At 34.1% G+C, this 21,379-nt stretch overlaps 1 protein-coding gene across 1 annotated transcript in view; it reads left to right on the top strand.

Moving 5' to 3' along the window:
- The window catches only part of PSMD14 (proteasome 26S subunit, non-ATPase 14), a 102,385-nt gene extending 82,341 nt beyond the window's left edge, over positions 1-20,044 (top strand). The window contains exons 9-12 of the mRNA XM_055308246.1: positions 3,426-3,500; positions 6,623-6,748; positions 17,061-17,123; positions 19,629-20,044. Of these exons, the coding sequence (XP_055164221.1) occupies positions 3,426-3,500; positions 6,623-6,748; positions 17,061-17,123; positions 19,629-19,727 (363 nt within the window). The 3' untranslated portion in view covers positions 19,728-20,044. The remainder of the gene's footprint in view (positions 1-3,425; positions 3,501-6,622; positions 6,749-17,060; positions 17,124-19,628) is intronic.
- The last annotated feature ends 1,335 nt before the right edge of the window (positions 20,045-21,379 follow it).

Genomic DNA, 21,379 nt, shown 5'->3' with positions numbered 1-21,379 from the left:
ATGAAGTATGATGAGGGTAGGTTTTAGTTGCTTGTAGTTATTTGACACAGTCATTATATAAGAAGCCATTTAAGTAAAAGATCTTATTTTAAGATCTGTTGTTAGCAATCCCTTTACATAAAATATGGTTTTACACAATTCATTCCAACCTGATAGCTGACTGCCTCTTATTAACTATTTACATTTTTATTCCGTTTCTACCACCTTTGCTCATACACCACTACTGTTTGTTTGTTTTTTAAGATTTTAAAAAAATTTATTCATGAGAGACACAGAGAGAGGCAGAGGGAGAAGCAGGCTCCCTACAGGGAGCCCGATGTGGGACTTGATCCTGGGACTCTGGGATTACTCCAAGCCGAAGGCAGATGCTCAACCGCTGATCCACCTAGACATCCCACATCACTATTGTTATAAGTTTTTTACTTTTCCATCTCACTGTGATTTATGCTATAATGGTTTAGCCAATCTGAACATTCATTGAGATTAAGTATCTGGTCTCTCAAAGATATATCTAGATCACATGAATGAGTAAATACAGTAGGATAAATCATTCAAATAGTGATTGATTTTGAAGTTGATTTCACTGTAATGATTATTTGTAGACTTAAGTGTTTTGGATTTGTCATACTAACAAAATGATGAATTTCTACAGATTAACTAAAACAGCATAGAAATAACCAAGAAGTTAATCAGCAGGATCTTAAAACTCCCCTTTGTCTGTGGTCCTCCAAACCATCCTTTATCTAAAATAGGCCCTTAGACTGAAAATGAGTACCAACCTAGGCAGAACTTCCTTCTTCAATGATTGGCAGGGTTTGAGCAAAGAAAACAAGGGTCAGGATATACAAGAAGTAAATAAATAAGCCTCACCGCTTTTAGTGAATTTAAAACATACTGTCCTAGAAACAGGGCTATAGAAGGTGACTGGTTTCCCAGGTCAGCCACTGAAAGCTTATTTAGCCCACGGTATATAATATTATAGAAAAGAATCAAACTATAAGAATGCTTCTATGAGAAACTGTTGCAAATTTTAAATAGCCAATTAGTGTGAATGAGTTGCGAACATATTCTGTTTTAATGAAGAATTGCCTGAATTTTCCTAAGTCCATCATATGTTTGTTAAGTGTAAATTAAAAAGTTAAGTAATGATATTTTAAGAAATTTCCTAGCTATATAACTTTCTCCTTGATCTGCCTGACATGCTATGGCATTTGCTAGTATATTCTGCTTAATTTGCAGTTTGACTCCTCCAAAAGGTTAGTTATCCCTCTTGATAAAACTAATCTTCTGTTTGGCATATGCTGCCTCAACTTGTCAACTAAATTGGTTAATTTGAGAGAATTTGTTATTCACCAAGGCTGTGTTTTTTGGGCTCATGTAGAGGGAGGCCTGTACTTGGCCAATTTACTTGTGATTTGGAATGTACTGGGGGTACACAGCAGGTGAGTAAGTGAAATTGGAAGACTGCTTGAGGATATCGTTTTATTTAAACTTACATATTTTTAAAATAATTATACCTGCTGATCTTTCATACTGCCATGTTAGTCTTAACTGCTATTATCTAAATGATGTCATTAAAAATCAGGTATAGGTAATTGCTTTCAAATACCAAACTGAATCTATTTGAGCAGTATAGTTTATCTCCAGAATGTGGACTCTGGGCCCATTGGCTTATTTCTGTATTTATTGGCCATAGATAGCCCTTACTAGCTTTATGGCTGCTCTGGAGAATTATGTAGTTAGGGCATTGCACAAAGGTGCTTCGATGAGGGGGCAGTTAGTAACTGAAATCTAGTGCAAGTTTCACTCTCCAGTCAGGCTTTATCCACTGGGAGGACTAGGTACCTTCTCTAATTCTTCCACCCAGGGGATACACTTCCTAATTTACGTAAATATGAGTACATATTAAGGAAAACCTGGATTAATTCTACTTGATCTGCACAGCATTTCTGAGCACTGAAATTTGATTCACTACTCCTGATGATTATTGAGATGGATAAGGGTTTAATAGATATACTTAGTACTTTAATTTTGTACATCAACCATTTTATTATAGCAGATGTTAGGATAGGAATGGATTGTTACAGATACATATCTAAAATGTTACAGTACTTGGTGGAGTGATTTTTTGCTAGCAGAGTTTTAAAATAAGACTGCCTATGTTTTGTTTTTATCCTGATCCTTTAAAGTATAAAGACTTAATCCAAGAATTTCTAAGATACACTGTAGCATACTACTACTACGGTAGAAAAAACATGGGCTTTGGAGTCAGAAATACTTGGGTTCAGATCCCACCTTTGCCTTGCTATATAAAACTGGGACAAATTAAGATTTGAGTCATATTTTCTTCATCTATCAAAATACAAATGGAATCAGCCTACCTTACTGAGTTGTTAGGAAGATTAGAAGACCTAATAGGTAAAGCAGATACTGGATACTCACTAAATGTTTCCTCCTTCTAGGCCTACTTCTTTTACCTCAACACCTTAATGCCTTCGCTATAAAAACCCAATAAATAGAGAGTGGAGTGGTGGTTTTGGTTAGCCTTATCTTCATATTTGAGCTAACCGTAAAGCCCTTTTTGTTTTTATACTTGTTGAAAATAAGTCCAAGGTGTATTTCCGTACTATCATGTCTTTCTGGGTTGATAGGGTCCCCCAGAGTACCATTCTGAACCACATTTGTACATCTGTTGCCAGAGTTCAATATTTGAGCAGTTGTGAATGGATTTCATCACAGGCAGGGTTATTGTTTCTTAATAAAGCCATGTCATTAGCTTAAATTTTTATTATGATCTGCCTGTTTGTCTTAGAAGTCAAGTGCAGTGGAAAAAATTCTGGTTAGTGAGATTGCCTGTCACTGGTTAAGATCATGAAGTAAATATAAATAGACCCAATGAAGAACCAACTTCACTTTGTTAATTTGGAGACATATGTGGGACACAATTATTTGAATCTATTAGAATTGAATTAAGAAAAAAGGGAGATCCTACATTAAGTCATGGGTGAAAAAATAAGTGTATTATTATGACTAAATATTAGGCTTTTCTTTTGAAGTAACAAAGTGCCCCCCCAGATATTGTAAAATCAGACTTTTAAATTATTATTTATAAATTATGAATAATTAATTTATAATTTAGATTATGATGGGGTCAGACCCTATCTCTGACTCTGAGCAAGACTACTGAAACTGTTGAATTTGTGCTGCTGTGCATGATATTTTGAAGAATATATGACCCATACCTCTAAACCTCACTTCTAAACTTGTAGTAAAGAAAAAAAAATTTTTTTTTTCATTTAATCTTTATTTAGGTTAAAGCCTTTTTTTAGAAGATAAGTTTGGTCAATGGTTTCAGACTTATTTTTTACATGCAAAATGTTAATTTGTCCTTTATCTAATCATTTATCTAATCTTTAATCATTTAGGCATTAATTCATGGACTAAACAGACACTATTACTCCATTACTATTAACTATCGGAAAAATGAACTGGAACAGAAGGTGAGTTAAAATTTTTATATTAGAGAGTGGGGGGAAATCCTTTTTCAGACCATTTAAACTATTACCTAGTATATTTGAGTTTGAATTGTTGTTTTCTTTCATTGATGTGTTCAGATATTTTGTCATTCCTAATGAATTGTGGGAACATAAAATAAAGGAATATTTTATTGGACATATTGGAAGATATTTTACCTTATTGGTAGGTGCTAAAACAAGAGAATAAGTAGGAAACAAACATTTCTGTTTGATTTTATGATTAATTACAAAAATCTTTCTCCTCCTTCTGTGTTTTTCTGATTATCTTTTTCCAATAAAATGCCTTTTTGGAACTTTCCAAATTTGAAAGGAATAAATGAGATTGTAATTGCATAGTACTTAAAAAGTACCTTTTTTACATAGGGTAAATTAAAGGTGAATCAAAAGGGAAATTTTAATCAAACGGTAGTAGTGTTTTAGATATTTAAAGCTAGATTCTTACCGCTTTTTATACTAGGCAGTTTTTAAATTTGGTTACCTTAAAAACTACCTACCTAGTACCTTGGTAGGTTAGCATTCTTTTGTTTCTACTATTTTAGAATTATTTCAACTAATGCCAAATATTTTAAGTCTGCCTCTTGCTTTTTGAAATTACAATCTGAACTGCTTTTTTTTCTTTACTATTACAATTAGTCATCTTCCAAATTAGCTTTTTGTATTTATTTCTGATAAAGACTTAAAATAATTTTTAAGAACATCAAGTACTATTGCTAGCCAGTACGTTTTGGTTCCTATGTGATTCTCAAGTCCAAACAGGGTAAGTAATCAGTAGTAAATAAGACCTTTATTAACTGATCGGAACTGTTCCTCATAAAGATGCCTTAGAAGGGGATTCTAATACATGAGATAACTGGGAAGTAGAATAAGTTGAGCTGTCCATATTGCCTTGTCTTTCAACCAGATGGCCTCCATTTTTAATGTCATTTATATATTGTGGGGAAGAATGTACTGTATAAGATTTTCATTGAAATAAGAATTCTGTTTTGTTTTTTTAAGTTTTATAAACCATGTTTTAAAAGGTCAGAGCCACCAGTAAACTCACCTTGAGCATGATAAGGAGTGAGGGTCTACAGGAGCCCGCCCGTTCTTCCTTGGCCCAAGGGGAGACACAGCCATAAAGCTTTCTTCCAGCTGCTTGCCTATGTCCCAAAGATTGTATCTACTGTGATAGATTTAACTGATAGATTGAAATATATTTTTAACACTTATTTTTAATTTTTATAGAATAGGTACAGACCGTGAAAAGGATCACCAGTCAGATACAAACTGAAAAGTTTATTCACGTACATAAATACTTTATCAGTCTAATATCTGTTTGGAAATATCTGGCTGGTTAAATCAACCTTTCCCCCTTTTTGATGCCCCTAAAATTTAGCTACTATTCTTGGCATAAAGCATACACACATAAATACCTATATAAGTTAATTGATGATATGATTATGCTCCTAGTAGCTCAGTTGAGGAGCTTTTATAGTACCTTCTGGTACTATAGAAGCCCTGCCTTTACTCTTATCCTACCAAGCTATATATTTACCTTCAGACTTACTCAAGGGTAACAATGGAATCCTTCTTTATTCATGATAGGAATATCCACATGCTCTGTGAGAACTTTGCTTCTGAAGTGGTAGGAAAATTCAGTTCTTAATTATAGGTACCTTTATAACATATATAGTTGCAGCTGCACCAAAATTTCCCGAAGATATATTTTCTAGAATACTTCTCAGTGGAGAAGATGAAAAGCAAAGAAATTGGAGTTACTTGTGCAGGCTTTTTTCAGTTTTTGGTTAAACTACTCTTGTCCCTCTGGGCCCCTGAATGGGAATGTAGGAATTTGGAGCTTTGCGTCTTGCGGTCTCAGGTAATTTTTGACATGCAGCATATTCTCTAGCATACAAAAACAAAAACAAAAACAAACTTTGTATGACATATAACTGCAAAACTCTAAGCAAGTGGAGCAGTTTTTCTTAACTAAACTCGACAGTTTAGATACTAGCTATATCTTCAGATCATGAGTTGTGGATCTCACAAAATATACTGGTTCTAACAGTAAAAGCAACAGCTATTTTTTGTTTACAAAATATTTTTCAGTCTTTTAAAGAAATTCAATTTCAACTAGAGAACATTTATAGTTATAAGTCTAAGAAAAACTCTCTTAAGACTCTAAACTTGAAAACCTAGGAACTTCAAGAAAAATATACTCAGGATGAGTCCAGTTTGAGAAACAGTGCACCAAGGTGTTTAATTCTGTAATCTGATTCCAGTTTGCTGATTTGATTACAGACTGGACAAAGTTGTGATTTCTTACCCAGTTTCATGACTTTTCATTCTGACAGTAATGAAGTTTTCATTTTAAAAATTACAGATGGAATACTAGAAAAGAAACTTAGAGAGTATTTAATATGAGCCCTTACTTCCTAGATATGTAAATTGAGGCTCAGAAAGATTTAAATGAAGTCATTCAGTAAATGAGGCATTTACCTCCTTACCATGGACTTCGAAAGCTGGGCTATGGGAGTATTAGAGACCTTGTATGTAACATAGTAGCTTCACATACTCATTCATTTATTTGTGCATTCAACAAATGTTTATATTGAATGTCTATTATGATATATAAGGTATTATTGAATCTACATCTTGGTGATCTTAAAATCAACAGGGCAAAGCTACTCTTTTTTTTTTTTTTCAAAGTGAGAGAAATGCAATAATAAATTTCAAGTGTTGATAGTATTATAAAAATAATAAGGCAGGTTAAGGGAAGACATGTTTAAGATAGTATGAGGTGACTTTTTTATACAGGATGGTGGGGAAAGGCATCTATCTCTAAGGAAATGAGAAACATAAACCATGCAAAGATAAGGAAAATAGCCTTTGAGGCAGAAGGACAGCAAATACATGGTGTTAGAATACTCCTTAGGTTTTATTAATATAAATTTAGGAGAATCCTTATTCTAGTTTAAGTTAATAAAATTCAATTTTAAGCTCATTAATTCTGAAGGTTTTTTGGTGAAATTGTTTCTTAAGACAAATGAAGGAAGTATCCTCCATACAGGAAAATAATTACTTTTTCTTTCTTTTTTTTTTTTTAGATGTTGCTAAATTTGCATAAGAAGAGTTGGATGGAAGGTTTGACACTTCAAGACTACAGTGAACACTGTAAACATAATGAATCAGTGGTAAAAGAGATGTTGGAATTAGCCAAGAATTACAATAAGGTGAAAGTTACTTCCAATATTTTTTACTTATAATCTTTGGAATACGTATGATTAGATGCCAAACATGGCATAAATATATACATAGTTAAAAATAGAGTGGCCTGTTTTATAGATCAGATTAAATACTTTGGACTTTGCAGGTCATCCAGTCTGTTGGCAGCTATTCAACTCTGCTGTCATAGTATAAAAGTAGACTTAGACAATAAATAATGGAGTGAGTGAGTGAGCCTGTGTTTCAGCAAAACTTTAATAAAACAAGTAGCTGGCTAGATTTGGCCTATGGGCTGTAGTTTGCCAATCCTATTATAGACTATATAAAATAGTTTTACATTTGAAATTTCTTCATTATCAGAGGGCTTTTTCTTGGAAGGGAAAGAGAAACAAGAAGATATAGGATAATAACAATAGCATTTAATACTTCTGTATGTAGTTTAGTTTATGAGCTTTTCTTTTTTTCATTTAATAAGTGTCTATTGAAAACCTGCTATGTGCCAGGCACTGGGGATATGGTAAGAAGCAAGAGTTGTCTTCACAGAACTTATTTTCTGGTAGGGAAAACAGAATAAACAAAAAAACACAGTATAAAAATATACTGTGATTGATGCTATAAGAAATAAATAAGATGATGTAATGAAGAATAACTAGGGGAGATCACTTTATATGAGGATGTTTAAAAAGTTACATTTTGTAGAATCTCCTGAAAATATTTGTTGTGGGCTAAAATACATGTGGCCATAATATTTTCGTTCATAACTTTATATTCTTTTACAATTCTGAAATTGAAAAAAAAAATACTTGAGCTATGACTTAAAATGTATCTTCTATGTTGTATTAGTTTCCAAGGGCTGTCATAGTAAACTACCATAAACTGGGTGGGTTTTTTTGTTTGTTTTGTTTTGTTTTTAAAGATTTTATTTATTTATTCATGAGAGACACACACACACAGAGAGAGAGAGGCAAAGACACAGGCAGAGGGAGAAGCAGGCTCGATGCAGGGAGCCCTACATGGGACTCGGTCCCTGGTTTTTAGGATCACACCCCAGGCCAAACGTGTTGCTAAACCGCTGAGCCACCCGGGCTGCCCTAAACTGGGTGTTTTAAAACAAATATATTCCATCATGATTATCGAGGCTATAAGTCCAAAATCAAGGTATTAGCAGGGCTGTGCTCCCTCTGAAGCTAGTCCCAGACTTTCTTCAGTTTGTGACAGCTTAACTCCATGTCTAACTAAGGTTAGGATTTCAACATATTGTATGTGTAGGGGTTGGGGGGGGGACGCCATGATTCAACCCATAACATATATTTTCCAGCTTTCTTGACCAAAAACCCACATGAAGAATAGATTTTACATTTTGACCCAGTACATGCAAATGTATATGTGTGTATATAGCAACAAAAGTTTTATAAAATAATATTTACCCTTATTACATATGATACTGTTTTTCCCATTTAACTCAATTTTATTGTTTCAGTTATATATACATATTATATACACATACATATAGCTTACAACCCATTAATGTATTGATAGCCTGTAGTTTATAAAACATACAGATTATACACTTTTTTTTTTTTTATTACAAAATGTTTATTGGATATCTCCTATACAAGTTGCAGTGGGAAACAGGGATCGTTCCTTCATTTTATAGGAAAGCAGAGTCAGTAAAAAATAGTTCACAAATGAACCAGAATTGGTGTGTTCCTTGAGATACACATTCAATTTGTCCACAGACCAGCTGTGTCAGTATCACCTGGGATCTTGTTAGAAATGCAGGTGCTCATACCTACTGGATGAGAATCTACATTTTATCAAGATTTCCAGGAGATTTGTATACAAGTTAGAAGTTAGCAAACACTGCCCTAGAAAAGTCCAATCATACTGAAGTCCTGTAGAAATTCAAAGGCACTTGCTTTTAGTCGTGGGAGTCCTAGGATGCTGTCTTAGAGATAACAGCATTTTACTTTTTATTTTTATTTTTATTTTATTTATTTATTTATTTGTTTATTTATTTATTTATTTATTTATTTATTTATTTATTTATGATAGTCACAGAGAGAGAGGCAGAGACATAGGCAGAGGGAGAAGCAGGCTCCATGCACCAGGAGCCTGATGTGGGATTCGATCCTGGGTCCCCAGGATCGCGCCCCGGGCCAAAGGCAGGCGCCAAACCACTGCGCCACCCAGGGATCCCACATTTTACTTTTTAAAGATTATTTATTTATTTATTCATGAGAGACAGAGTCAGAGACACAGGCAGAGGGAGAAGCAGGCTCCATGCAGGGAGCCCGATGTGGAACTTGATCCCAGGTCTCCAGGATCAGGCCCTGGGCTGAAGGTGACACTAAACCCCTGAGCCACCCTGGCTGCCCGAGATAACAGCATTTGAAGTAGACCTTAAAGCTTGAATAAGATTGGACATGCAGAGAAATGTTACCCTAGGCAAAATAAATGTTACGAGCAAAAAGAGACAGAAAAGGCAAAGATACCTTTAGGAAACTGTGTTTGTCTCAGATATATAATCTATGAGGGTAAATAGGGGAGAATAGTTTTTTAAAGTTACTGAAATCAAATAACAGGGCTTGGACTATCAGGATAGAGTTATTTTTGACCAGGAGCATGATACACCCATAACCCGGCTCTAGAATGTAATTTGACAACAGTATAGGAGTACGCTGTAGGAGGAGATTTGAACTAGAGGTTTTCTTTTTTTAAAAAAGATTTTATTTATTTATTCATGAGAGACACACACAGAGAGGGGCAGAGACACAGGCTGAGGGAGAAGCAGGCTCCATGCAGGGAGCCCAACGTGGGACCTGATCCCAGTTGCGGGACTCCAGGATCACACCCCGGGCCGAAGGTGGCGCCAAACCGCTGAGCCACTGGGGTTACCCCACGAAATGGAGGTTCTGTTTAGAAGCTTATTGTTACCTAAGCAAAGGGTATTAGGTACCTGTTTTACTGCAGTGGCATTTGGAACAGAGGCATCAGTAACCAAATAAAACATGGCACCCGTTGGATGGATGAAGTAAAAGGAGGAGGAGGATCAAGGATGAATTCAGGGTTCCCTGCCAAGGTGACTATAAGTATGTTAGTACTGTTAAAATTTTCCAATTTTTAGAAGTTGAAGGATTGAGAAAGGAGATAGAATTCTCTTTTAAACAAGCAGTTGGAAATATAGGGCTAAAAATTATGGTAGAGGCTAGAGCTTAAGATTTTGGAGACAGTTAAAATTGATGTTGGTTGTCACACCAAAAAGTAATATTTCTCTTTTTACATTAAACACATCTTACCAAAATAAATATTAGCCAAGAGACAGTGCCTAAAATTTGCCACGTGTAGCAGGAAGTCTCTGGAGAGAGCTTAGATTTGAAAAAATGTTGATGGGCCCATACAAACAAATTCCAACAGAATTGGTTCTGGCTTTGAAGAGCATGCCCTGATTTATATGTAGTGTTCCAGCTGGAAATCTCGGTTGATTCTAGATTATAGGGGAAAAAATTCTTTTTAATGTTTCTAGTATATGTTTTCATATTGTGATATTAAAGAGAGAGAAGTAGTTTATCATACTTAGAACAGTTATTAACCTTTTATACATTAGTGACTTAAGTAATATTATTCAGCAGACTGTAGGAATGGCTTTCATTTCTCTGTAACATTGCAAGTTTAAGTAAATTCATATTGGTACCACTGCCAGGAAATAACCTATTTATGGTTACTGCTGCCCATCCACAGAAGTTTTTCCTATTTTACAGTTTTAAAAAATCTCTGTAGTACTCAAAAACTTGTAAGGTTTGGTTATAAAATGAAAACAATGTGTAAGCTGTGATATGAAGGAGTCCAAATTTGAGAATGTAATTCCCTCTGTGATTGAAAGAGAATGTGGTGGAGTTTTTAGTAACACTTAAAATATAAAAAGAAAGGCCCATGCTACCAATTCTTCGTAGTATTCTTTTTAATTGGTTGGTGTTTTAAACTAAGGTAATTACTGTTAGGTGCCAGTTAGCTCCTAAAGTGAAAGAAGATTAGAAAATAATTAAATTCCTTTGTCCCAACTTTTCTATTTCAAGTCTGAATTCCACACAGAGATTCTGCTTCATTACTAGTCATGATTTCCTTAATTACTGAACTACAACACCCACACTGTTATTCCAGATCTCCTAATTTATTCATGCTAAGATTGCATCAAATTTTAAATTATTGATAATATTTGATTGCATATTTGTAAGTGAATGTGGAAGTGAAAAATGAATTGTAGAAGAGCATTTTAAGAATAACATAGAGACATAAAAATTTGCCTTGTTTTCAAACATGTAGTCCTGTAAATTCTGAGATCTGACAGTTTGCCTTTCAGATAGAAATAGTCCCTGCTCTGTAACCTGAAAGAAAATTCAGGTACATTTTTTATGTATAAATATATTTTTTTTACATATAAAACATAATTATATGATTGTATTTGGTTTACTAGAGTAGCTATTTTAAGTAGGAAAATGTTTTATGCTAGTGCAATAAGATAAGAAAAACAAAATAAAATGTAAATATTGGGGAAACCAGGACAGATTATCATTATTTAACTATGATAGGATATGTTTGCAATCAAACAGAAACCTAAGAGACTAAACTAGAAAACTGTTAGAATTGTTACAATAGAGAATTATGTAGGTCGTAACCAAGCAGTTACATAGGCTGAAACCAGTTGAAAAATATAATAGGCGCAAATCATGTCACAGCATCCAAAATTACAAAATACTTAGAAATAATAACCATAAGAAATAAATGTATAAATGTGTATGACTTATTTGAATAATACTAAAAACAATTGTGAATAGATTCCTTTGTTTCCAAATAGGGAGATTCAATATTGTAAAGCTAATGTCAAGTTTTCGAAAGATTACTTTAATGCTAGTAAGAGTATCAATGAGGTTTTAAAGTTTTGATAACTTGACAGTAAAGTTTATCTGCAATAAAAATAATAACATTTATTGAATGCTTGTTAGGAGTCAGACTGGGAGAAAATATTTGTACTGGTAACAGAGAAAGGGCTAGTATCCAAAAACTGTGTAATATCCAAATAATCCCTATAAAATTGTTTTAAAAATTAATAATTTGGACAAAACAGATAGAAAACTGAAGACAAATGGCATATAAACATGGAAAAAAAAGTTCAACCTTATTAAATGGTCAAAGAAAAAAATTATAAGTAGAATTTTTTTTTCTTTCAAATATAAAAAACAATTTGGGAAAATGCATCACTGGTGGGTAAGTAAAGTGACATAACATTTTTGGAGGCCATCTTTCAATTTTAAATGCATATAAGTTTTTAACATGTTCTCTTTTAAAGGTTTATTATGAAGAATAAAATTCTACAAGTACCAACTTAGAGAAATATTTACAACTCGCTATTATATAAAAAATTAAATTGTAGAACAATATGAAAAGTTCCTACTGTGTTACCTTCTCTTTTCAGAGATACCTATCTCACATTTATCTCAACATACTATGTTGAAAACACTGTCTGCTCAAGGGTGGAAAGTAGGGGAATGATATATTTTAGATAAATCTTAAATTATTTTCAGTTTTTGCATTAATTGGGTGTTACTTATATCTAAGATTGTGTTAGCTCAAAGAGGCAATGGTTTCCTCAAGATAGAAATGTAGGTCTCTTGCAACTCAAGGCCAGTATGAAACTTTGAAGTCATCATGGACCCAGATTCCTTCCTTTTTTTTTTCCTTTTGGTAAAGATTATTTATTTGAGAGAGAGCATGCATGTGAGCATGTGGGAGGAGGTCGGAGAGGTAGAATTTCAGGCAGACTCTGAGCTGAACACGAAGTCTCACACAGGGCTCTGTCTCACAACCTTGAGATCATACCTGAGCCGAAACAAAGAGTCGGATGCTCAATGGACTGAACCACCCAGGTGACCCAAACCCAGATTCTTTCTATCTTTTGCTCCACTACCATTATATTGGCTTCCATCCTGTAGATATCCTCATGATTCAGGGTCATTGCTAGAGCTTTAGCATCTCATCTGAGTTCCCAGCAACAGGTAAAAAAGGTAGGGCAAAAGGGGGGAATACTTCCCAGCTAAATCCGTTCCTTTCACAATCCTTTTCATAAGTCCTATCCAGCAGCACTTCTGACTATAATTCATTGGCAGAACTCAAGTGGTGGACACACTTTGCTTTGAGAAAGGCTGTATAGTGTGGTCTTTTACCTAGGAACATCACTGTCTTTAATAAAATCAGGGTTATATTATCAAAGAAGAAGGGGAAGAGAAAAGTTGGGTAGGCATCAAATAGATTCTGCCATAGAAATTTTTCCAACAAGCTGAACTATAATTTCTATTATGTGTGCATATGCAAACATAGGATCTTTATTATGTGTCCCTGTTTTGTGTAATTACACTTTAAAATTGAATTCCCTGTAAGATTTTTAGAAAGAACTTATGCGCTATTCAGGCCACTTATTAAATCACGGATTTGGCTTAATTATTATTCAGGATGTGTCACTAAAAACTAATCTAATCATTTCCTAAATTGTCATGAATGTTGCTTCAAGGTCTTTGGAGATAGATAGTACAGTTGAAGTCACATTGCTTATTGGCCGTATGGCTAAATGTGTCTGCATCATTCTTTGTGCATGCTCCATTTTTGTATATTTCATTCTGCATTGCAGTTTGAGATTTATAGGCAAGTAAAGCCCAAATATGAGCTCCTTGAAGAGCAAAAACTATCTTATTCAGAACGTGATTATTAAATATATAAAATGAAAATTCTGCTGTTGAGGACAGGTATAGAATGTACTGGAATGTTATAAGCTATTCCAAAAGGAGAGTTAGAAATATTTTTTTTATAATAGAAGTATTCCTGGAATTAACATATAGTTCCTTAAAAGGAGGGGGGGTGCCTAATTTCTGCTTAAGTAAAATGTAGATTAACTACTTCACTGGGATGTTTTAAGGATTCAGTAAATTAATATACTGATAGTGGTAGGAAAGCCAATTTTATGTTCTCCATACTCACACATCTTATCCTGTCTCAGATTTCTAATTGTTTCATGTTTGTTAATTTTGCTTTCCCAAGTACGTTTTATAAAAGTCGTTTCTTTAAACTCATTCTCTACCACCTTAACCTAGTAATGTGATTCTCGGTTATATAGTCATATACTAAGATTGACTTCATTGACTTCACAGAAAATCAGGAAAGAAGTGAAATGCGTTATCTTAACATTCACTAGTGCAGAGCTTGTTTAATGGTGAAAGAAATTACCATATTTTTATGGTAATTTTTAGAAATTTAGAAAGCATGTCCTTAAATGGGAGCATGGCATGTTATAGAGTGAAGAAAGTTAACATTTCAAGGGAAAAAGAAGCCTCCCAAGGACCAGAGAAGTAGGAAGTGGAATGAGAGACATGACATCATAAAACCAGAGAGGGTTAAAGGATTAGAAGAGAAAACAGGTATTGGAGAAACTCTTAAAGGTGTTCAGAAAGTTCAAGAAAACGGAGTTTGTTGAAATTTACCTGGTGGAGAGCCTTAAAAAGGTGTTAATGAAGTGCAGAGAATCCATTCCGTATCTGTTGAAGGGAAAATTAAATGGTAGAATTTGAGATAAAGGTTTTCCATTTAAGAAATTTGACCATTACCAGAAGACAGAGAATGAAGTTAATTGGGTTTCATAAAAGCCTCTTTAAGATGGGGGTACGTCTGATGGGATTATGATAACATAACAGACCAAATTCTAGGAATTTCTTAGAACTGTGCAGACCGTGCATGATGGGATAGCCATCTGGGGGTCTTTGTTGATAAACTGTTAAAAACGTTTCTAGTGTGAATAGCCACAAACATTTTCAGTGCTTTTTTGTTGGTTGAGTAAACCGAAGAGCATGAATGCAAAAGCAAAATTTGATGCCAAATCACAGAAGTTGCCATAAACACAGAAGTTCCCCTAGTGAGGACACTGCCTGTGCCTGAATTTCATTTGTTTCTGCTGCTACCATTTCTTAATTTTTCCTGGTGACTAGCCAGATTAGAACTATGAATGAAGACTGGTTTTGCCCAGATGGTAGATGAGATATAGGTGACTTAGGTAAGTGAAGAAAATATTTAGGGGTTCGATGTGATGATCGGGTCTGATCTGGTCTATCTTAGAATGAAAGAGATGTGCTTATTCTTTGTCATGGGGGTTTGCAACCTTAGTATATGCCTAAATCTACAGCTGCTCCTCATTTTCCAGATGGCATCTATGGCTGAGAGTACTTTTTACCATCTGCACTTCTCAAAGAGTTTGTGAACTCTCTCTTTTAATTATTGGAAATGGAAAAACTAATTGGTAAAGTGGTTAAATGATGTAAAAGATTTTTAAAATTAAGTTAGAGCTTTTCACATTCTATTTAACCTTTTAAATAAGATCAATGCTTTAAATGCTTTTTGACTTTCATCTTTGCATACCTGCCATCTTTGATATTTGCAGTACTCCAAAATACTTTGTAATAACTATTTTGTCTATTGACTGACATTTTGAGTCAGATTCCAAGATTCTTACCTCCCTCCAATACCGTACTGTGTTTTTGACATGAGCATAGAGCAACTAACACTGAATGAATGCAGAGTACAAACTTAATTGAATCGTTCCATTCATCTAATAATGTTTTCAAGTCGGTAAGGTATAGTCTCATGATTTGTAAAAGTAATTGAGAAAAACTTTTTAGGTGTTGCTCATGTTTCTATATATGTAAAGCATTGAGATAGCAGGAGGAGCAATTTCCCACTTAGGTAATACTTTTTTAAACTAGCTGAGCATAATAGGAGTGACATCTGACTCTGAAAATGAACATATTCTCTAGAATTCCCTAGATTTGGACTGTTATTAGCTTTTATTTTTCCTTCCAGTTTTATGAGTCATAAATGTATTTTCTTAATGATGTGTTGTAAATAAGTATCCTCTAATAATCAGTAGATACAGTACTTATTCACCATCTTTTCTCTTTAGGCAGGTTCTACTGGGGAAAATTCTCTAGATAGTTTGTCCATTTATAAAATTAGACACTTGCCATCTTTGCTCATTTTCAAGTTCTCTGTTTACAAAACTATTAAGAAGGTGTGAAATGCAGCCAAACTTCCCAGTTTATGGGAAATGTCTGATGATTGCATTTCCTACATGTTCATTGTTCACACATGAAGAAATTTGGCAGCTGCGAGATTATTAAGTTTAAAGTATCCAAATCTAACCCTCGCTGGGATTTTGGTTTCCTGCTTTCCACCCCCACCATCTCACCCCTTTTGTAATCATATTTGTGGTAAGTGCTGTGGTGTTATTTCTTAAGGTTGGTGATCCTTCGGTTTTCTTTGTTTTCCATTTATTGGATGCTATGAATAAATCCTAGACCAGGAGTTCACCTGATAGAGCGCCCTGGCTTCGGACAGAAACATGCCCAAACTCCTCAGGAGGTTCCTTCTAACAAAGAGGTTTGATGGTAGTACCATTGTCGATAGAGGGAGGCAGTGATGGTAGCTAATCTAAATGCTGTCGTTATTTCATAATTACTTGCTAGAAGATTTATGGTCATACACAAGATTTTATAGCTAACTGAAAATAGAAAACAGTTTGTATATATTGTTGTGGTTGATTGAATTTTACTTAAGTTGGCTTTTAATCCAAGTTTTTTCCTGTTGAAAACTTCAGATGACTCTGTTTCTTCATGATTACTAAAGATCAGTTATGGAAAAGTGAGATTTTTTTCTGAATACATGTAGAGTTATGAAGGGAGAAAACCATATGATTTGTTAAGTGGATCAAAAGTCAGCAGCTCCTTTGATCCGATTAGCTGCTGGTAGTTAACCGATAACTGGGTGTGCACAGGTTCAGGTGACAAGAAAGAGAAGACAAAGAAATGGGACTGGGGCAGAGGTGTGATGAAAGTAGGGCATGGAAGAGAAGGCAGAGTGGACTGCTTATCATCGAGGTGCCATAAGCAGCTGCCTCAGGTACTGCTCTCCTCCACTGTAGCCATCCCTCAAAGAATTCTGTTGTAGTTTCCAGATGGCTAATACTACCATTTGGTGATCCAGTTTGACATACTCGATGTCTTTTACGTATTTCTGAAGTCTGTTTTCAAAATGATGGTGGTAGTAGTTTTTATGACACTGAAGGTGATTGTGAAGATTAGCAAACTTGCTTTTTTGTTTCATGAGTCATTTGAATAAAAGGTTCTGTGAATGGAAATTATGATCACCATTGCCTTCAGTGAGTATTCTGCAGTGGGAAAAGTAAATTTAGAATTTGAAAGTCTGTCCTTTGTGTTTCATTCACAGGCTGTAGAAGAAGAAGATAAGATGACACCTGAACAGCTGGCAATAAAGAATGTTGGCAAGCAGGTGAGCTATACCGTAATAGGTTATGCAGTCGCATAATAACGTGCTCTTGTAGAGTTAAAACTGTTTTAGGGCCAGTGTAATTTTTTTTTCCTATTTGTTCACTCTATATTTTTCTTTTGTCTTGTAAACATGATGTTAATTTTAAAGGTCACTGAATTACTTGATGTCAAATTCTCTTTGCCATACATCGTGAAGTCACAAATAGATCTGAGAGATACTATCTTTAGTGAAAATAATTTACTAGATATACGTTAGGAGACTTATGTCCTGAGTTAGTTTTTCAAGTATTATTTTCACTTCAAGTAATATTATTAGTAAAGATAACAGAATGGTAGATTTATTTCATATGTAAGTTTTTTTTAAATGATACAATTTGTCCATATGTAGGCTTCAGTATGTAGGTAGTGTTCCTGAGAAGGCTGAGAGCCCCGTTGGATTATAGTGAGTGAGGAGAAAGGGTTTTAAGTATTTGCTCTTTCACTTTTCCAAGATGAAATATATATTTTAGTTCCTATTTTCTGAGGGTTGGGGGAACACACCAACCAATTAAAAGAATCTACAGATTAATTAGACTGTTTTTTAAAGAATGTTGATTACATTTTTTTTTCATTTCATGGAACATGGTTATCATATTGCTGATGTTGGCAGAATCTTGATATTTCAGATGCAAGACACTAAGCTGTCTTTGCTTTCAGCCATCCTACCATATGCTCTGATCCCATCACATCTCACAAGCTATGTAGGTTTGGGCCAGGACCATTCTTGGATGGGAAATCTCTAAGAATCACCCAGCTGCCACAAGAAGTAATGTAGATAACTGAGGGAAGTGTGTTACCAATTCACTACAGAACCAGTTACTCCAATAGAGCAGTAGGGGCAAAGGTCTGACTTAAATATCATACTTAGTAAAATTAAATCTCACTACACCCTGAATATTACAATTTAAAAACAGCTAGAACACTACCCACACAAAATGGAGTATGGTTCATCTTATTCTCTCATCCTATGTGATCTAGTTACCTTGCTTTTTCCCACTACTTATTGTAGTCTAAGATAAATTATTAGATCTCCGACTTGGAGCCTTGCACTTTATAGAACTCACTAACTGTTTTTGCAATAAATGACTCTGAGGCTACGATGTAGATTTTATTTAACAGCAACGAATAAAAGGTCTAAAATAAAAATGAAGCTGAAAAATATGTAATGGGCAAAGTTGAATAATCTTCAGAATCATTTTTTAAAATCTAGTACTTCACTGGTTCAGCCTATTGCGTGGCAAAAGCAAAAGCTGTCTGTAATGGAATCAGATCACTGTCTTTTTCTCCTGCCAGTCTTTCTAGACACTTTCACCTATAAAGTGTCCTAAGGTTTATTTCTGAAATAAAGAAAATTTAATATGTGGTCTAGTTACTTGAAATTATTTGTAGCATGTTGTATTTCTGGATTGTTTAAGGAAATCAGGTATGTATTGAAATTGTAATTTAGAAAAGAACAGCCAAGAAATAATTCCATTGATGAGCATTTGTTTAAAGTAGGAGTCTTGGGTATTTAAGCAATACCCATACAAAAATAATGCTTTAATTGAGAGTTTTTTTATTGTGTGCAATATATACATGTATCTTTTTTTTTTAAAGCTTTCACATTTAGCTGAAATACTTCATTCAGCTCAGCCTTAAACATAAACATAAATTAAGCATTCTAATTTAACTTCATTTATTACAATGTTATTTTAAGCCTCATTTTTAACTCAGACATTTGAAATACAGATTCGATCAGGTTTCAGTTAAAAGATTGTACCTATATACTTTTCTGTGATATACTATTTTTTCAAAATAGTTGCAGGAAATATGTATCCTTACCATTATTTCATACATATTATATACATGTAAAGTATGTATATCTTAACATTGTATTTAAATTTTTAACAACACACAGTGACTTTTGATCCAGGAATATTTCCTGAGCCATTTAAAGCACCTTTTCTGAAATATCAAAATTGTACAGGAATTAAATTTAAATTAAAATTACAGAGGAAGTGATGAGAGATAATTCACATTGAACTCTCACCTATTGGTATGTTTGCTTCGAGTAAAGAACCCACTCAGACAGTCAATAAATATGAATGGCAGAAAATATGCATGCATACTTGGGCTTATGCACACTTATAAATGCTTATACTTTGTTTTTAAAAAATCAGATGCTGCGCCTGTATAGAATTCCTTGTTACTCTTTGTAATTTCTGGTCCAGAGTCGTAGCATTGATTGTGTAAATCAGTTTTTCATTGTGTAATCTATTATTTTATCAGGTGCTTAATTTTTAAATACACTTAGAAATCCTGAGAATATAACAATATATTAGGAAAGTAGGAAAGTTAAATTGTAAGATAAATATAAATTTAGGTTTGGCTTTCTTTACCACTTTCAACTATTTACACTAAGTAATTCTTCTATCAGTAATGTGGTTCTTTTTTCTTTTTCTTTCCTTTTTTTTATTTTTTAATTTAGGACCCCAAACGTCATTTGGAGGAACATGTGGATGTCCTTATGACTTCAAATATTGTCCAGTGTTTAGCAGCTATGTTGGATACTGTCGTATTTAAATAAAACCATGCAAAAAGCTATTGGTGATACTTTCAGCGTATATTCCTCTATTGTTCCTAATGCTCAAAATCAAGGGACCTCTGAAGGTGTGTTTGGTTAAATGTAAGACATCTGGCATCATTTGCAGCACTGTAACACCTTCAGTCTCAGTTGTGCAATTACTTCTGTTTCTTTAGTCAGGGTCTTTGCAGATTCCAAAGTTGTATAAGAATACATCAAAGTGGACAAATTTTGTTAAGATCCCATTTAATATTTGAAGAAATCAGTAACACAAATATATTTTGATTGTTGCTTACAAAATAAAATACATTTACAATCTATGTCTCCTGAGGTTTTTTGGCACTGGGTGGAATTGACAGAATAACATTTGACAGTGCTCTAGAAATCTCACACAAAGATATGTTTCTCTTTGCAATGTAAGATCTGATAACACATAAAACATCAACGTGATAACAAAACTTCACAAATGTAAAATGATTGCCATTAAGGAGTTGCTGCCCCATTAGTGAGTAACCCAGAAAAAATGTTGACATATTTTATATCGTATAGTCAGTATCTTAACGTATTATACTTTCCAGGGTTTCAGAGGAGTATGTTTAAGAAGAAAGAGGGGACAGTGTTAATTGAGACTTTATTATTTTTTTGAAGAGTACATTCTACCAATGCTGAGATTCCCTGGAAGTTGCCTGCTCCAAAGTCCACTAGACTTTATCCGCTAAGACAACCATATGAGGTATATAATCTCTTCAAAACAAATTGAGAAAAGTCAACATAATGTAAATTTAATATCATGAGCACATAAGAAATAATTTTGTTACTGTTTTCTCTCATCTTTCTCAAAACTACGTTTTCTGATAAAGACAAAAATTTGACTAATGGCCCATTTAACAGATGACCTTATCCCTCAACCTGTTTCTAACCCGACATACATGAATAGCTGCCCCCATTGGTACTCATGGCACAGCACCATTCTTGGGTACAGCAAGGAGTATGCGAAAACATATGGAGACAGATTTAATTCTTATGTGTACTCTTTGTGAAAATATGGTAAAAATGTTTGTTTCTAAGGCTTCATTAAAAGAAGGTTTTACTTGGGGACTTGGAATTTAGATTTAGCCTCTTAGGTGGTAGGAGTGACGTGATAGACCAAATTACTGTCCTGTTTGAACAATTCTAGGCTCTTACTGGTTGCCTAATGAATAGTTACCAGAAACTAAAAGTAGAAATGGCTTAAATTCCCACCGTGTTTCACAGTCTCTTTTTTGGTGAAATAAGAGGTGTTCTGAGCATTTGCTTGTCCTGTGGCTTTTTCTTTTATATATAGTCATAGTATGTTTTATGTAGGACATGTAATATGTATTAATTTAATTGTTGACATTACAACTAACCATTATAATTAAAATATAAGTGGAAGTTAGCAGAAGTTTTCCTTTTGCCTAATTTAACCTTGTGTGCAGACTTTTTTTTGGATACGTGATTTTTCCCTTTACATAAATAGGGTTCTATGATTTATTTCACAGCTATTCATTAGAGCTAGTCAAGATTTCTTTCATACAATATGCCCTCAGAAGAAGGCCTCAATAATCTAAGGGTTATTCTCAACTTTCCATTTGGAAAATTTTTTTGTTTTTCATCTTAGTCTCCTGAAAGCATCT

Source organism: Nyctereutes procyonoides, unplaced genomic scaffold (genome assembly GCF_905146905.1).
Source record: "Nyctereutes procyonoides isolate TBG_1078 unplaced genomic scaffold, NYPRO_anot_genome, whole genome shotgun sequence".
NCBI lineage: Eukaryota > Metazoa > Chordata > Mammalia > Carnivora > Canidae > Nyctereutes > Nyctereutes procyonoides.
The sequence above is the reverse complement of the archived record's forward strand: the minus strand, read 5'-3'. Positions and strand labels throughout refer to the sequence as shown.